This window comes from Babylonia areolata, chromosome 24, assembly GCF_041734735.1.
Source record: "Babylonia areolata isolate BAREFJ2019XMU chromosome 24, ASM4173473v1, whole genome shotgun sequence".
Taxonomy (NCBI): domain Eukaryota; kingdom Metazoa; phylum Mollusca; class Gastropoda; order Neogastropoda; family Buccinidae; genus Babylonia; species Babylonia areolata.
The window spans coordinates 3,382,432-3,399,709 of NC_134899.1; the positions used below are offsets into that span (position 1 = coordinate 3,382,432).

The window sequence follows — 17,278 nt, forward strand, 5'->3', positions numbered from 1 at the left end:
TTTTGAACTCTCTGGAGTTTTTGTATCAAGTATATAGGACAACCAGTGAGGAGTGAGTTGCAGTAATCTAGTCTAGACAAGACAAGACAGCACACCAGAATTTGTGTTGCTTGAGTAGTAAGGATATGTCGGATGGAAATGATCTTTCGAATTTTAAAGTATGCAGCCTTGCAGAGACTGTTTACGTGTTTCTTCATTGTGAGGTTTGAATCAAACGTCACGCCCAGATTTTTCACTGAAGATACAAAGTCTACATCTGAATCTCCAATTTTAAGGGAGGAAGGCAAGGAGTTGTTTATAGACAGTCCTTCCAATTTTATAATAATGGAAAGAAGCAAGGCTCAAGGTTGTTTTGTAGCAGACTGTTCTGAAGTGTACAGTAAATCTTCATAGTAAGCCTGATGGTGTTTTATTTCTTGAAATTGAATACATTTTTATCATAAAGCAGACCAAACGCAGGTTCAACGTTAAAAGCAGTTATCAATAAAGATTTGGGACTTAATTACAAACTGCCATGCAGGCTGTCTGTTAACCAGCAACAGCTATATGTGCATGTGTGATGAAAACTGAACGTGATAATGAAGAAATTCTATAATGTCACTCTGATATCATAACAGTTAATGATGCAGATTTCCTTAAAGCTAGGCTCAATGGTTGCAGTGGAGCTAACTTGACATGAATATTACACATTTACATTAAACATTCCTCTTCTAACTCACATATAAGAATCTAAGTGATAAAGAAAGGAAAGGGGAAATAAAGAAAATACAGAAAGGAAATCGAATAACGAAAAAACAAAACAACAACACCCAAAACATCAACAACAGAGACACGAGCAAATAAAGAAAGACAGAATGAAAATGAAAGTCCCCAAACTTTCATGGTGGGGCTAAAAAAAACAACATAAGATAAAACAGTGAAAGTCCAAACCTGTTTGTTGGGGTATCAAATGGTTGATGGTGCACACCTTCTTCAGGAATGTTTGATTTTGACATTTCTTTGGCTTGCTTAGTGCACGCTGCAGCTGAGTTTGCTGATCCATATCCGCTTTCCCTGCCAGATCCTCTGCTCTCTGGCTCTGACAGCGCTCCTGGTCTCCAATGCCGAATGGTACCATATGCAAATTGATCCAATGGCTTATCATTTAAGTGCTCAGGTCCATAATTTCTTGAGTATTTCTGGTCCAAATGCTGAGACTGCTCAAACCTTTCGATAGCTTGTACATCTGGCTGAACCATTTTTGTTTGAAGCAGGATGGACAACTGGTTTGTATCATCATCTTTTTTTACCGCCATTGTGTATTGACTCTCTTTGTCAGATGGGTCTGGATGCACACAATTGACAACTACATGATCACATGGAGACTGGCTGACTTCACTGCTGGCTCTCTCTTTGCAATCTGCAGACTTTGCAGAACTTAGTTTTCTGATTTCTTGAATCAGTGTCTCCAGAAGAGAATGCATGTGCTTTGTGTCGCTGGCCATGGTGCTCGCCAAGTTCTTGACTTCCTGCACACCTAAAACAAAACGGAACAAAGATAAATAATTACACACTGAAAAGAAAACAGCTAATTTCCTTTTCTGGTATTCTTACTTCAATTTTCGTGCATTGTTGAATGTTACAAACAGACTGAGTTGGCATTCTTATTATAGATAGATTTGAATCGTACATAATTTCTTTTAAACACAAGATTTGCTCTTCCTACATGTTTTAGATTACGTAAAAGATTTGTTATGTGTGACGTTAATCACAAAGTGACGTAGTTTAGTGGAACTGGAGTACTGAGATGTCACTGGCAAGTGAGAGGATCAATGCTTATCTGTGGATAAGCTAGGACTTACATGTCAAGAGAGCATGCCTAAAAGCTGTATTGAAGAACGCTTCAAGAACGCGTGAAAATATGGCATAGAATAAAGCATCAAGTAGCATGTGAAGTAAGGAGTCTGCTGATCATCATAGAGATCTAGTGCAGAAGTCTGATCTACAGTAAAGATTGAATTATGAAGAGTTGTAAAAGGGATGTTTCCAGTGTTTTACTGTTATGTTGGTGTTGAAGATTAGAGCTGTTAATCTTCTATCGAAATTAAGGATTTTGAACCTGATACATTCGATATTTGCTCTGTCCGGACTGGATTCAACAAGAGATTAGAGCAACTCTTGTCAGACAGCGTTGCACGTCCTCTGAAGATTTTAAGAACAAGTGTTTGATTTTTGCCAATTACCTTTTGGAAAACAATCAACCATCGTCACCTACCTCAGACAGCACTCTGCGTCCTCTGAGCAGTGTCCATAAAGTACAAGAGCCGTGATCAAAACCCATATTACAACCTAACATTGAATTTATATTCCCATAAACAGATTTCGTGATCCATTTTTAGGGGCTTTCAACTCTACTTTGAAGGTTATGGATCATAACTGATTCAGACTCAGTTGTGAAACCAATACGCAGCCAGTCTGTCAGATACACAAAATCATCTGCAGTGACACACTAGTTCAGTCTGTGGCCATCACAGAGCTGTTCTGTTTTTGGCCTCCAAAACAATGCAGAGAAAAACCTGTAACGAAACTGATTTGATGATATGGGTCATTTCACATCATTTTAAAACTATACCTCTGACTTGAAGAGTGGATCACAAGCTATACATGGCATATCATTGACTGAACAGCAAAACACATGAAAATCCTCATTTACATGGGTCCCAGGCATATAGGATAATAAAAATAGGAATTACCCAAAAGAATGATTTGCAAAGAACGGTTAGGCAATAGAACAATCAATGTACTGACATTTAAATGAAAGAGGCTGCATGTGCCTGTGTACAGGATCCTTGCAACACAACTGGAAAAGTTTCAAAGATGTTGAATTGTACAGTTGGTTATGTGTGAAAATCGGTCACGAAAGATTGTCCACAGCTCAACAGTTTTCAAGAACAGGAAAGAAAAAAAATTGGTGAAAATTCTGTACTAATGTTCCATTTATTTGTCTTCAAAGAGAGTTGATTCAAGCAGAAGAATTTTGAATGCTTTTGTGTACTGATACTAGCAGAACACATGTTTTTTTTACAGAGCTTTCTTTCTCACAGAAAAATGACTACAGAATATGAATCCATCCAATAATGCATACTAACACTCACATCTCGCAGACAGGGCACTCATATATTGTACAATAAAAGTTTTACATACATGAACATACATGCAGTCAACTGAATAAACATACCATACACAAACATGTGCACATATAACTTGCACAAACACATGCACAGCAGAAGTTCAAGCAGAACGTCAGTCAATAACATGGTATGTAGAAAGGAAGAGGTGTGTTTTGAGAGACTTTTCAAACTGAACTGGGGAATCCACCTGATGGATGGAGAAAAGCAGTTTGTTCCACACTACCGGCCCAAGACAGGAGAAAGAGCAAGAGTACTGACCAACATCACCGATTAAAGTTCAAGGTCCCATGGACAGGAGAAAGAGCAAGAGTACTGACCAACATCACTGGTTCAAGTTCAAGGTCCCATGGACAGGAGAAAGAGCAAGAGTACTGACCAACATCACTGGTTCAAGTTAAAGGTCCCATGGACAGGAGAAAGAGCAAGAGTACTGACCAACATCACTGGTTCAAGTTAAAGGTCCTATGGACAGGAGAAAGAGCAAGAGTACTGACCAACATCACTGGTTCAAGTTCAAGGTCCCATGGACAGGAGAAAGAGCAAGAGTACTGACCAACATCACTGGTTCAAGTTAAAGGTCCCATGGACAGGAGAAAGAGCAAGAGTACTGACCAACATCACTGGTTAAAGTTAAAGGTCCCATGGCCTTTTCTGGACAATGGGGCAGTGAGTTCATATCCACCATGTCTAGGGCTTGGCTTAGGAAGGCAGGGCCCTTATCCTCTCCCTCCGCCCTTTTCACCTTCTCCAGCTGGTCAGGTGCTCATTCACACCTGTAAAGTGTCTTTCCAAAGAACTCAACACCAAACTGAAACAGAGCCTTGAACTCTGATCAGGACTGGAAAGGGCAACTAGTTGACTCCTTCACAGAATCCAGCCAAAACTGGGGAATGCAAAGAATGTGGATTTTGTTCTGTTACCCTTATTAGGGACTACCGGAACACCACCTGGACCTGTGTATACACAGACGGCTCTGCCGAGAATGCGGTTAGGAGTGGGAGAGGTGGTGTCTACATCCGGTTCCCAGATAGCAGCTTGGTGAGGAATTCCATTGTTACTGGCCTCACCTCAGTGAATTTTTTAGCCACAGCATGTGCGCTACCAGCTGTAGCCCAACTCCTCAACCAGAGAGACAGTTTGCCAGACCCCACTGTCCTCCTCACCGACTGCCGAGCTGTCCTACAAAGACCCCACTGTCCTCCTCACCGACTGCCGAGCTGTCCTACAGACCACACTGTCCTCCTCACCGACTGCCGAGCTGTCCTACAAAGACCCCACTGTCCTCCTCACCGACTGCCGAGCTGTCCTACAGACCACACTGTCCTCCTCACCGACTGCCGAGCTGTCCTACAAAGACCCCACTGTCCTCCTCACCGACTGCCGAGCTGTCCTACAAAGACCCCACTGTCCTCCTCACTGACTGCCGAGCTGTCCTACAAAGACCCCACTGTCCTCCTCACCGACTGCCGAGCTGTCCTACAGACCACACTGTCCTCCTCACCGACTGCCGAGCTGTCCTACAAAGACCCCACTGTCCTCCTCACCGACTGCCGAGCTGTCCTACAAAGACCCCACTGTCCTCCTCACCGACTGCCGAGCTGTCCTACAAAGACCCCACTGTCCTCCTCACCGACTGCCGAGCTGTCCTACAAAGCCACAAAGCCTCCAGATCTTAGTGGGGGACAAAACCCAGCGGGACATCCAGTCTGAGATGCAGGCCCTAAGTGCCAGAACCACAACGGTCCTGCAGTGGATCCCCTCTCACTGTGACATTGCAGGAAATGAAGAGGCAGACAAGCTCTCCAAAGCAGGAAGCAGGCTCACCTAATCTGCCCACCCCGTTAGCTTTGGGGAGGCAAAGACCATCCTATGCAGCCACTGCAAGAACAGCTGGGGAGAACGGCTACATCTGGGAGCAGAGAAAGACAGCATCCATCAACTGGGTCGAGATCAGCAAGTCATCATCCTCAGACTGCGCACAAGCCACTGCCAGCTCCTCTCCCAAATTTCCCACACAGACCAATGTCCGTGTGACACCGCTCCTCAAACTCCAGCCCATGTCCTGCAACACTGCCCTCTACACAAAGAGCTGAGGCGCCAGACCTGGTCCAGTCCTGCAGCGCTCCAGGACAAGTTGTGGGGAACGGTGACAGGGCTCCAGCGGACTGCAGACTTCGTTACTTACTCTGGACTGACCTGAAGGTGGCCTGGGAACGCTGAAGAAGAAGAAGTAGTAGTTCCGTTACCAGCAATCATTCTGTTCTATTGTCTCATAGTGGATCATACACATCAATACACACAATACAATATCAAACAATACAATACAATACTACAGCAAAACACAATGCACACAGCATCCTTCAGTCTTCTTCAGTCTTGGGAAACTACAGAATTGTGATCTAATGTAGTGCACACAACACAACACAGTACATTACAATACAGCAAAACACAATGCTTACAACACAACATACACAATACATATGATACAACACAATACAGTACAAGCATAAACGGGAGTCCTGTTACTAAAAGACAAAGTGTTTGTAAAAAGAAAACTAGAGAAAGGCACAAAAAAACACATACATTCATTCGAGGATGTCTGCAAAGTGTTGAGAGCCTGTGTGATGTTGTTCATAGTGTCCAAGACCTGAGGGAGCACTGATGCTGATTCTGCAAGAAAAAAATCCACAAAGTTTCATACCTCAGTCAGTTCAGTTCATAAATGTCTAATCAGTCACCAATGCGGATTCTGCAAGAAAAAATCCACATACACAGTTTTATACCCAAGTCAGTTCAGTTTTTAAATGTCTAATCAGATGTCAATTCTGCTAGAAATAATCCACAAACAGTTTTATACTCATTCAGTTCAGTTCTTAACTGGCTAATCAGTTTTGTTTCATTATCATTTTTGTACCCATATGAACTTAATTTCTTAATGACTGATTAGTGTGTGTCTGTGTGTGTGTGTGTGTGTGTGTGTGTGTGTGTGTGTGTGTGTGTGTGTGTGTGTGTGTGTGTGTGTGTGTGTGTGTGTTTGTGTGTGTGTGTGTGTGTGTGTGTGTGTGTGTGTGTGTGTGTGTGTGTGTGTGTGTGTGTGTGTGTGTGTGTGTGTGTGTGTGTTTCGCTCATCTTTTCACTGTAAGTGATATTAGATGAGGGTAGGAAAAAAATCGAGGGGGGAAAGAAATTACTGTGTATGCATGCGAATAAGTGAAAGTATGTGTGCGTGCGTGCATGCGTGTTGTGTGTGTGTGTGTGTGTGTGTGTGTGTGTGTTACATATAGAAAATGATTGATTTGAGTTTTGTTTTTGTTTTTTTAAAAAGCATAACAATATGACATCTTTCTAATGAAAAACTAACAACTATAACAGCGAACCAACTGGACTATTTAACAAGGAGTTGAAAAAGTCATACATTAGCAATGGACTGCTGAAGATTGTCAACACTGAAGATGATTTCAATTCAGGGATGTGAGACTTTAACATATCGCAAGTTAGTAAATGATTGGCTGTTATGTGAGCACCACAGATGCAAGAAACATTACTGACATACTTGGTTTTAAAACAATTCATTTTCCATCTGCAGATTAGAGAAATGATTTGCCTCTTATGAAAATCATTTTGGTAATGTTTTCCCATGAAACCATACATTTTCTGTATATTCTTATGTAACTCCAAGTTACCAGTGTGTTTTTCTTCAAGCTGAAATTTTGACCATTGGACTTTTTCTACCATGGTGTAACATTCTGAAGTGAAAGCAACATATTTAGATCGGACTCCTTCATGGAACTTCTAGCTCCTTTTTAAGCAAAATGTTGACTTTTTCATTATAGTACAAACTGCAATGAGAAGGAATCCAGCAAAAGGTTATGTAAGAGCCTCTTAGTAAGAGTTCGTGAATTAAATGGTTGATTTCAATAATGAGTTCATACTTTAACCATTTCTTTTAGAAGTTCAATAGCGTGAAGAACTGATTTAGAATCAACACAAAATAGAATCTGAAATATAGTTTTCGGAATGGATATCATGAAATTTAATGCCATTAGAATTGCTATTATGAGTTCAGCTGTGAAGATGGACTTATTCTCTCCCAGATGAAATGAGTTTTGAAAGTTAAGGTCTGGAATAATGAAAGCAGCATCAGCTCGTGTGTGTGTGTGTGTGTGTGTGTGTGTGTGTGTGTTTTAGACTTTGAGTTTATCTAAAATACTGTATCTTGGCTTTATTCATATGTCTGAGTTATATAATATAGAATTTTGTCCATTCTCTTACAATGTTTATTCCATGTGTGTGATTGGCATTGTTGTATGTTAAGTTTTTATCAACTTGGCATGTAAGCCTTTTGAGCCTTTTATGTTTTCATACTGAATGACTGGAACTTGTGTATGTTTTCTTATGTAACAAACACCACAGCGAGTTTCTCTTTCTGGAGATAATAAAGTATTCTATATTGTAATTGTGTCCTGATATTTAGTGGAAGGGTAAGACAGGCTAACTTGCAAAATATTGCCATAATCCTGTCAGCATATGTGTGTGTGTGTGTGTGTGTGCGCGCGCGCGCGCGCGTGCGTGTGTGTGTATGTGTGTGTGTGTGTGTGTGTGTGTGTGTGTGTGTGCGCGCGTGCGTGTGTGTATGTGTGTGTGTGTGTGTGTGTGTGTGTGTGTGTGAGAGAGAGAGAGAGAGAGAGAGAGAGAGAGAGAGAGAGAGAGAGAGAGAGAGAGAGACAAGCTAACTTGCAAAATATTGCCATAATCCTGTCAACATATGTGTGTGTGTGTGTGTGTGTGTGTGTGTGTGTGTGTGTGATATACTGATAAAAAAAAAAGGTCAATGAACAGCAAGCAAACACACACACACACACACACACACACACACACACACACACACACACACACACTGATTAAAAAAAAAGGTCAATGAACAGCAAACACACACACCGTCTAAAAACACTTATAGTGAATAGACGTTAAACTGAAGAAATCACACACACACACACACACACACACACACACTCACTTACACATGTATACACACATGATGTGGATCATGATGCTGTTGTAATCTCCAAGCAAATAAAACTGAGAATTAATGTGTTCATATATCATTAATATATCATAATGTGTTCATATATCATCCATATATCATCAACATATCATACATATCAAATAATATATGATCCATGGATATGGAAGTTAAATATACGTTTTATAGAAGATTGTGTTTTCCATGTTTTGCAAACGGCTTCACTAAAAGTAATTATATTGCTTTATTACCTGTTGTGCCTTGAACATAGTCTGTCCGGGCACCCGTTTCACCTGGTGTCTTGTGTCTGCCAGGCAACCTGTACATCACACAAGCCACATGCATACATTACTAACACCACCACCACCACTACTGCTGCTGCTACTACAACAACTACTACCACTACTACTACCACTACTTAAAAATAAGATATTTACAAATTGCTTTATAATAACACATCAGTCAGACACAGCACACAAGAACACACACACACACATGTATGCACAAACACACATGGAAGAAACATATGTGGATCCACAGAACACAGATATGGCATGGAGTGCCTTATTTATGTAGAGATTGCTTGAAACAGAATTGTTTTCGACTTGTTTCAAAGATGTGAATGTGGACTGTGGCTGAATGAAAAAAGCAGTGAATTCCAGGATTGTACAGCTAAAGAACTAAAAGCTCTTCTGCTGTGTTTCTTGCATGATATTTGTAAAAATGCACACACACACACACACACACACACACACACACACACACACACAAGAAAGAAAGAAAGAAGAAAAAGAGCAAGAGAAATACTCGGGAACACAGCACAATGGGGTGAAATATCACATTGTATTGTATTGTACTGCATTGCATTGCATTGTATTGTTGTACTGCAATGTATTGTATAACTTTTTGTTACAAGAGATTTCTGGCTTATATTCAGGCTGTTCTCACTAGGGGAGATGTCACCACAGTGTATCACCATCCATTTTCTTCTTTTTCTGTCTGCAAGTGTAGACTATAGGAAATTTTCTATCTAAAATTATGTTTAAATAACCGTGACCCAGCTAGTGCAAACTCCGGCAGGGGTCTGACATTCCTGTCCTGTGCAAACTGCTATCCGCCTGTGCGGAGAAAAACGAAAGTAACTACGGCCGATAACCTCCCGGAAGTAGATAACCTCCCCTTTGTCCCGCTGTAACCTCCCCTTTGTCCCGCTGGATACAGTACAGGTTTTAAAACTGAAGTGCATTTTCTCCAGAGTTTGCCAGGCATGACACTGACACTGACACTGACGCTGAGTGACAGTATGAGGGAGCAAAGGATGGGCCTGGGACATGAAGGAAAATAAATTTTAAAAAAGAGAGACACAGCCAGCCACAGACAGTCAGATAGACACACACACTCATACACACACAAGTATACCATGAGGCAAGACACATCACTCAGGGATTAAAAACTTAATAAAAAGAAGAAATTAAACTCATATGTGTGTGTGTGTGTGTGTGTGTGTGTGTGTGTGTGTATACATATACATACATAAATACATACATATATATATATATATATATAGTAATTCGGATGAGATGATAAACCGAGATCCCGTGTGCAACATGCACTTAGCGCACGTAAAAGAACCCATGGCAACAAAAGTGTTGTTCCTGGCAAAATTCTGTAGAAAAATCCACTTCGATAGGAAAAACAAATAAAACTGCACGCAGGAAAAAAATACAAAAAAATGGGTGGCGCTGTAGTGTAGCGACATGCTCTCCCTGGGGAGAGCAGCCCGAATTTCACACAGAGAAATCTGTTGTGATAAAAAGAAATACAAATACAAATAATATATATACATATATATATATATATATATATAGATATATACACATATCTATATTTATGTAGATCCATCTATCCATATGAAGTTTGTGCTTTCATATCCATGAGACTGCATATTTAATGCATATCTGTTGTGCATGTGCGTATGTGCGCGCACGAGCATACGTGTGTGTGTGTGTGTGTGTGTGTGACTGTGTGTATGTGTGTGTGACTGTGTGTGTATGTGTGTGTGTGTTTACTTACATTTATCTATTTGTTTATTCATTAATATTATCATTATTTTTATTCAAATCATTATTCATATAATTATTTTTTTCTATATTTCATTATTTTTATATTATATATTCATTTATTTACTTTTATTTTAGTTTCTTTTTTTTTTCTTTTTATATTTATAACTTTAATCTAATCAATAAGTAAGTCACTTATCGTTTTACTCATTTCTGTGTCTTATTTTACTTCGTTTCATTTTTCCTAATTGCCTGACTAAGTGTATTGGGTTACGCTGCTGGTCAGGCATCTGCTTAGCTGGTGTGGTGTAGCGTATAATCATGGAATTTTTTTTTCAAACGCAGTGATGCCTGCTTGAGTAACTGAACTGAGCTGAGCTGAGCTCTGGTTGGTGATTGATACAGCACTGGGCGTGGCTGGACAGGTCAATATAATATTCATTATATTTATATAGCGCTGAATCTTGCGCAGAGACAAATCAAAGCGCTTTTGCATCAGTCATTCAGACGCATGCATAACTCTAAACTGGAAAAAAAACAACTGAAGACAAGGAAGAGGCAGGGAAGGGAGGCTATTCTGGGAAGAGGTGGGTTGTAAGGCCAGACTTGAAAGAGCTGAATGTGAAGACCTGATGAAGCGAAAGAGGAAGTTCATTCCAATCGCAAGGTCCAGAGACAGAGAAAGAACAGCAACCAACAGTCGAGTGCTTGAATGTGGGTATGCGTAAATAGAGTGGATCTGAAGCTGATCGTAGAGAGTGAGATGGAGTGTAGAGGTGAAGGTAGCCATACAGATAGGAAGGGGCAGATTTGTGAATACATTTACAACATAGAGAACTGATCTTGTACTTTATTCTGTGTGAAACAGGGAGCCAGTGGAGATGTTTCAAAAGAGGGGTGATGTGCTCAGATCTTTTCTTTCTGCAGACGAGTTGGGCAGCAGAGTTTTGTATGCGCTGAAGGGACTGAATGGATAAAGCAGGCAAACCAGACAATAGAGTTACATTAGTCAAGGCGAGAGAGAATGAGAGAAATGACAAGTCTAGATGTTGCATCAGTGGACAGATATTTCCGGACGGAACTGATGCCCCGCAATTGACAGTAGCAGGATTGACATGTCTGACTGATAAATTTTTGCATGGACAGTGCGTTGTCAAGGACAACACCGAGGTTCCTGACTGAAATGGAAAGAGCGATGGATGTACTGCCAAGTTTGATTGTCTCAGTTGTGATGGAAGACAGTTTTTGTTTAGTTCCTATGATCATTGCTTCAGTTTTGTCCGCGTTCAGTTGTAACTCATTCAGTCATCCAGTTTTGTATGTCCAGGAAGCAGTTGCATGTTTCTTGCAAGAGCGATGACAATTTTTCGGGGGTATCACTCTTCTGGAGTTGAGTGTCATCAGCATAAGAATGATGACTGACATTAGGGCGGTTGATAATTTCAGCGAGAGGAGTAGTGTACAGTGTGAAGAACACTGGGCCTAAAATAGATCCCAGTGGGACTCCATATTCGATTTTAACGGGTTCAGACTGGAAATTATCAACAAAGACAGACTGGAATCGATCAGTGAGATAAGATTCGAACCAGTTTAGAGCAGTGCCATTGATACCAAATGTAAAATGAAAATGGGAAAGAAGGATTGAATGGTCTATCGTGTCAAAGGCGGCTGACAAGACAAGAAGAATGAGAAGGGAAATTTTTCCTGAGTCAGACGCTAGCAGTAGATTATTCAGGATGTGGAGGAGAGTGGTTTCGGTGCTGTGGTCAGCGCGATAGGCAGACTGAAATGGGTGGATGAGATTGTTGAAACAAAGGTGGTTGTTGAGCTGCTTCAGGACAGCTTTTTCAAGGAGTTTGGACATAAATGGGAGATTAGAAACTGGTCGATAGTTTTTCAAAATGCCTGCGTCAAAGTTGGGTTTCTTCAGAAGAGGCCGGACGATTGCAGTTTTGAAAGTGGATGGAAACGTTCCAGTGAGAAGGGATGAGTTATACAATACTGGTGATTGTGGGGAGAAACTGTGCGACACACTGGGAAAAAGACCGAAGCTGGTATAGGATCGAGCTCACAGTATTTTATTGTCATTTCTTTCAGGATTTCATGAACTTCTGTTTCAGTCAATGGATTAAAGGAATGGAGAAGAGTGCCGCTGAATTGAGGATCAGGATGAGCAGGTTGGAAAGACATTTGGTCTAAGATGATACAAATATTTTGGACTTTGTCGAAAAACTTGGAAGAGGAGAAGACATTGGGAAGTTCCGATAAAGTGTAAGCAGAAGGAAGAGGAGTCTTTTCTGCAGTGCCTAGATCTGATCTGATAAAGAGGTTTGGTGGATGTGGCATGAAAACTTGAGAAGAAGAGAAGTTTGTCTTTGCTGATGAGATCATATGTTTGACTTTATTTATTTCTTTTCGGAATATTTGATTGTGGACTTTCAGTTTTGTTGATCGCCATCGTCTTTCCAATTGCGTTTTGCAAGTCGAATATCTTGTGTGTACCATGCATGGGGCGGAGGGTCTATCAGGGAGCATGCGGATAGTGGGGGGTGCATGTTCATCCAGCAGTTGAGAGAGAGGACAGCTGTTGTAATGCGTAGAGACATCGGTACGGGAAGAAATTTTGAGAAGGCGTTCAGCAGCTTGAGAAAAAAAAAATGTTACAGTTGATGGATTTCAGGTTCCGACGATGAGTAACGGATTGTTTGGTTCCAGCAGGTTTTGGAAATATTAAGCGAGAAAATGACAGCAGATCGAATGGTCGGAAGAAAATTTGTCAGTTACAGTCACTTCTTCTCAGTCTCGTGTTCCTTGGCAGCGGCAACCACAACCAGCTAGTTGACGCAATATACAGGATGACCATCACTGCAAGAGTGCCTCGGCTCCCACATTGCCGACAGGTCTGGTCTGTCTGTCTGACTCTGGGCCTCTCACTCCGCTATGTACAAACAACAGCAAAAAAACCCAACAAAAACACGGCCATTTGGCTAGAAGACTACTCACCTGCTCCGTGCAGACATGCCATCATTGTCAGAACTGACCGTAGTCTCAGATTCATCCGCCTCTTCCTCCACGCCACTGCTGTGCTCATCCATATTCCCTCCACCTGCTTCGGCTGCCACCCCCTCCTCAGTCCTTGCAGTCAGCATCTCCTTTCCCCTTCCGTCACCCGACGTCACACTCGTCGTACCCTTTTCTTCTCTTTCTGGCTGACGTCCCATCTTTTCTTCGACATCAGAGTCTTTGTTACTCTTCCTCTGTGTCACTTGTTTACGTGTGTGGTCAAAGGATTCAGCCATGGTTTCAGATGCGGCTGTAAAGAATGAAGAACTGTTATGAAAGCAATTAATGTAACAACAACACTTCTTTTTCTTCTGTGTCAACGTGCAGCAGTTCCCATGTTCACTTCCATCGGTGATCGAGCTTTCACGTGCATGACTTTTATTTATTTATTTTTTTAAATCCCAGTACCATTTAGGCACCCATGCTCCATTTTCAGGAGCGTGCATGCTGGATGTATTCATATAAATTCCATAAAACACCGAACACTCACATGGATTACAGGATCTATAACATTTCTATTTTGATGTTCAGCATCTGCCAGATCTACAGATATGTTGATCTGGGAGACAGGAGAAATCTCCAATCTTAATCTGCCAGGTGCTGCCAGGATCCAAACCCAGGACCCTAAGATTGAAAGTCTAATACCCCCGAAAACGGAGTATGGCTGCCTACATGGTGGGGTAAAAACGGTCATACACATAAAAGCCCACTCGTGTGCATACGAAGAAGGAGAAGAAGAAAGTCTAATGCTCTGATCACTATAGGCTATCACACATTTCATATCAGAAAGCATGCAGGTGTCAATATTTGGCAAAGTTGCCTATTTGACTATACATGAAGACAAATTTACACTACATGGGTACCGTGGGCAAAGTTTGTTTTTTATTTTTATACGGTATATATTTTATACTGGCCAAATGACACAATAGTACATAAAAGTTCTTGAATAAATACAATACCTGTAAGACACAATTAAGACACAATTATGCATGCATGGTAGCCATCTAGCTGATGAAGATTAATTGAAACTGAAAACTACTGCCTGAATATGACTGTCAACATGTAAGGTTAAAGGTCTCATATATATCCTTTTACTTTTATCACTGAGGGTATGTCCATTGCATGTGTCTTGGCAAGGGAAGGTGAGGCCCAATCCTATCCTTCTGCTGTTTTAACCTTCCCAAATTGAAGTCAGCTATACCCATTCACTCGATCCTGAGTGGTGTGAGGAAAATCAGAATAAAGTGCCTTTCCCAAAAACACAATTTACAGTCAGTGCTGAAACGGGGCCTTGATATGATCACTTTTGCAGTACGCCAAACTGATTTTGCCACGGTGCCTCTCCCTCAACATGCACTAAATCATTGAGTATAATTTGGCTTTCCCATGTACGTTTTGCTGCCAAGAATGTAAATCTGGAACAAATAGATTAAGGAAAAGAAATTTTGGAAAATAGAGGTACACATGCAGAGACAGATCAAATTGAGAGAGAGAGAGAGAGAGAGAGAGAGAGATTAAACAAGAAATAAAAACTAGTTCAACAAAGGCACATACATTGAAACTATCAACTCATGCTATAAAATTAATAAGTAAACAAGGGGCATATATAGTATGTACAGAAAAATAAACTGAACCAGAGACTCGATTATTACCCCTGAAAACAAACAAACGACAACAACAAAAAAGCAAACACAAAAACAAAAAAACAAAAGAAACGAAAAAACAAAACAAAACAGCAGTTTCAGTTTCACTTTCTCAAGGAGGCGTCACTGCGTTCGGACAAATCCATACACGCTACACGACATCTGTTGAGCAGATGCCTGACCAGCAGCATAACCCAACGCGCTTAGTCAGGCCTTGAGTGCATGCTTACATATTTGTGTACCTATGAAAGTGGATTTCATTTTACGTAATTTCGCCAGAGGACAACACTCTCGTTGCCATGGGTTCTTTTTCACTGCGCCAAGTGCGTGCTGCACACGGGACCTCGGTTTATCTTCTCATCTGAAAGACTAGACGCTCAGTTTGATTTTCCAGTCAAACTTGGGAGAAAGGGTGAGAGCAGGATTTGAACCCACACCCTCACGGACTCTCTGTATTGGCAGCTGAGCGTCTTAACCATTCTGCCACCTTCCTCAAAACAGCAACAAAAAAAAAACAACAACAACAAAAAACCCCAACAAAACAACAACAACAACAACAGCAAACAAACCAGCAACAAAGAAAGAAACAAACAAACAAAATACATCAACAACTCGAAGTCCGTAATTATTACATCCTGTATTTGACATATATGTGAAACACAGCAACATTTTTTTTTCTTTTTAACGGGCAAGGAAATGATTAAATCTGAAATGGCATTCATTTCATTTAAGGCTGACCGAGGTCCTAATCATTAGTCAAGTTCAACACGCTGAACACACAGAAATAATACCTTGTAACCTCAGTGTATTTAACATGATGGGGGAGGGGAGGGGGGGAATATGGGGGAGGTGACCCAGAGAAGAGAAACAGTTTCTGTTTCAGTTTCACTTTCATGGCTCAAGGAGGCGTCACTGAGTTCGGACAAATCCATATACGCTACACCACATCTGCCAAGCAGATGCCTGACCAGCAGCGTAACCCAACACGCTTTGTCAGGCCTTGAGAAAGAGAAACATTAAACAGGAAATATTATGCCGTGCTGTGCTTCTCTCTCTTGCCGACAAAATGGCCGGACAACAGGACAACATCGTGCCAAACCTTCTTTGCCAGCGCAGCCCACCAGCTAGCATTCATGTAAAGATGGACGTTCAAACAACAAAACGATAACTTGTTAATGAATTAAGTTTTGAAGTTAGAAGTTCGTTGTGAAAGTGATTTTACCTCCATCTCCGAACCTTGACTATTCATAGAAGAGATCGGTAGTATTTTTCGGTAAAGTCCAATTTTGGTATCCTAAATCCAGGGACCGACATGGCACCTATTTTAACGGCAATTTTCGCAAGTAGATAAAACAATATTGCCATCAGTAGATGTTGTAACCACTTACTTTCAACAAAGTTTCACTTTACACCCTAGGGACACGTTGCATCGACACACGATGTTGGGGAAGGCACGAAAGTTATAAATAGAAAGTTTGTGGAAAGGAAGTGGACAAAACAGTCACAAACGGAAATTTCCAGAGGAATTGAAACTAATATCTTCCGCATGCGCAGGTTAAAAAATAGCTGAATACACTAACCATATTTAGCTTTTATACAGTTTCTGTATCATATCACAGTAAAAGAATATCAAAAAATGACTCAAAATTAATGTTAAGGACACATAGTTTCGTGTACTAGCGAATATTTCTCTTTATGTCAATCAAGAAAATCGAAGCGCTGATGAGGAGAGTAATGATCACGTGATAAGGGGAATTCCCTATTGTATCTTCTTCACTTCCTGTCTGCTTCTTCTGGTGATATCTGGCTGATGCTCAGCTGAAGCGACTGATCACTTGGAGATTAGTGAAAGCAACGTTTTCTTAAGACGATAGACAACGCCTGTTAAAGAAAAAGAAGTTCTAGAGACAGTGATATTGTGTGGACAGGACTGATAACTAAGTCACACGAAGGACGATGAATCAGACCAAGGAACTGGTCAGTCTCAGTGCTCACACGGGCTTTTTGAGTTTCATTGGACATGTTTAGCTCTTCTTACTCGTACTAATCAGTAATGCTTCACGACACGATTTTTGGTGGTTTGATTACAGTCGCAAACCAAGTATGGGGTATACTGCTACTACTACTGCTACTACTCTCTTTCTGTGTGTGTGTGTGTGTGTGTGTGTGTGTGTGTGTGTGTGTGTGTGTGTGCGCGCGCGCGCGAGAGCCCCAAGGCCTGACTAACAGCGTCCATTAGGTTACCCTGCTGGTCAGGCATTCACTTGGCAGATATGGTGTAGCGTGTATGGTTTAATATGAATGTAGTGACGCCTCCTT

The 17,278-nt window shown here is 41.1% G+C and overlaps 2 protein-coding genes across 5 annotated transcripts in view; one reads left to right on the forward strand and one right to left on the reverse strand.

The window, feature by feature from the left end:
• LOC143298902 (uncharacterized) overlaps positions 1–16,422 on the reverse strand; it is a 60,968-nt gene extending 44,546 nt beyond the window's left edge. For 3 of the 4 annotated variants that reach the window (XR_013057443.1, XR_013057442.1, XM_076611927.1), the window contains exons 1-5: positions 16,348–16,422; positions 13,257–13,566; positions 8,445–8,512; positions 5,754–5,840; positions 931–1,516 (exon numbers count right to left, since the gene is read on the reverse strand). Coding sequence is in view for 2 of the 4 variants with exons in the window: in XM_076611927.1 (XP_076468042.1) it covers positions 931–1,516; positions 5,754–5,840; positions 8,445–8,512; positions 13,257–13,552 (1,037 nt within the window). In the remaining 2 variants the exon portion in view is untranslated. Of the gene's footprint in view, positions 1–930; positions 1,517–5,753; positions 5,841–8,444; positions 8,513–13,256; positions 13,567–16,181; positions 16,312–16,347 lie in introns of those variants that run through there. The other variant, XM_076611929.1, reaches the window with a different exon arrangement.
• A 311-nt stretch (positions 16,423–16,733) lies between these two features.
• Positions 16,734–17,278, forward strand: part of LOC143298527 (uncharacterized) — a 65,172-nt gene continuing 64,627 nt past the window's right edge. The window contains exon 1 of the mRNA XM_076611380.1: positions 16,734–16,936. Within this exon, the coding sequence (XP_076467495.1) occupies positions 16,916–16,936 (21 nt within the window). The 5' untranslated portion in view covers positions 16,734–16,915. The remainder of the gene's footprint in view (positions 16,937–17,278) is intronic.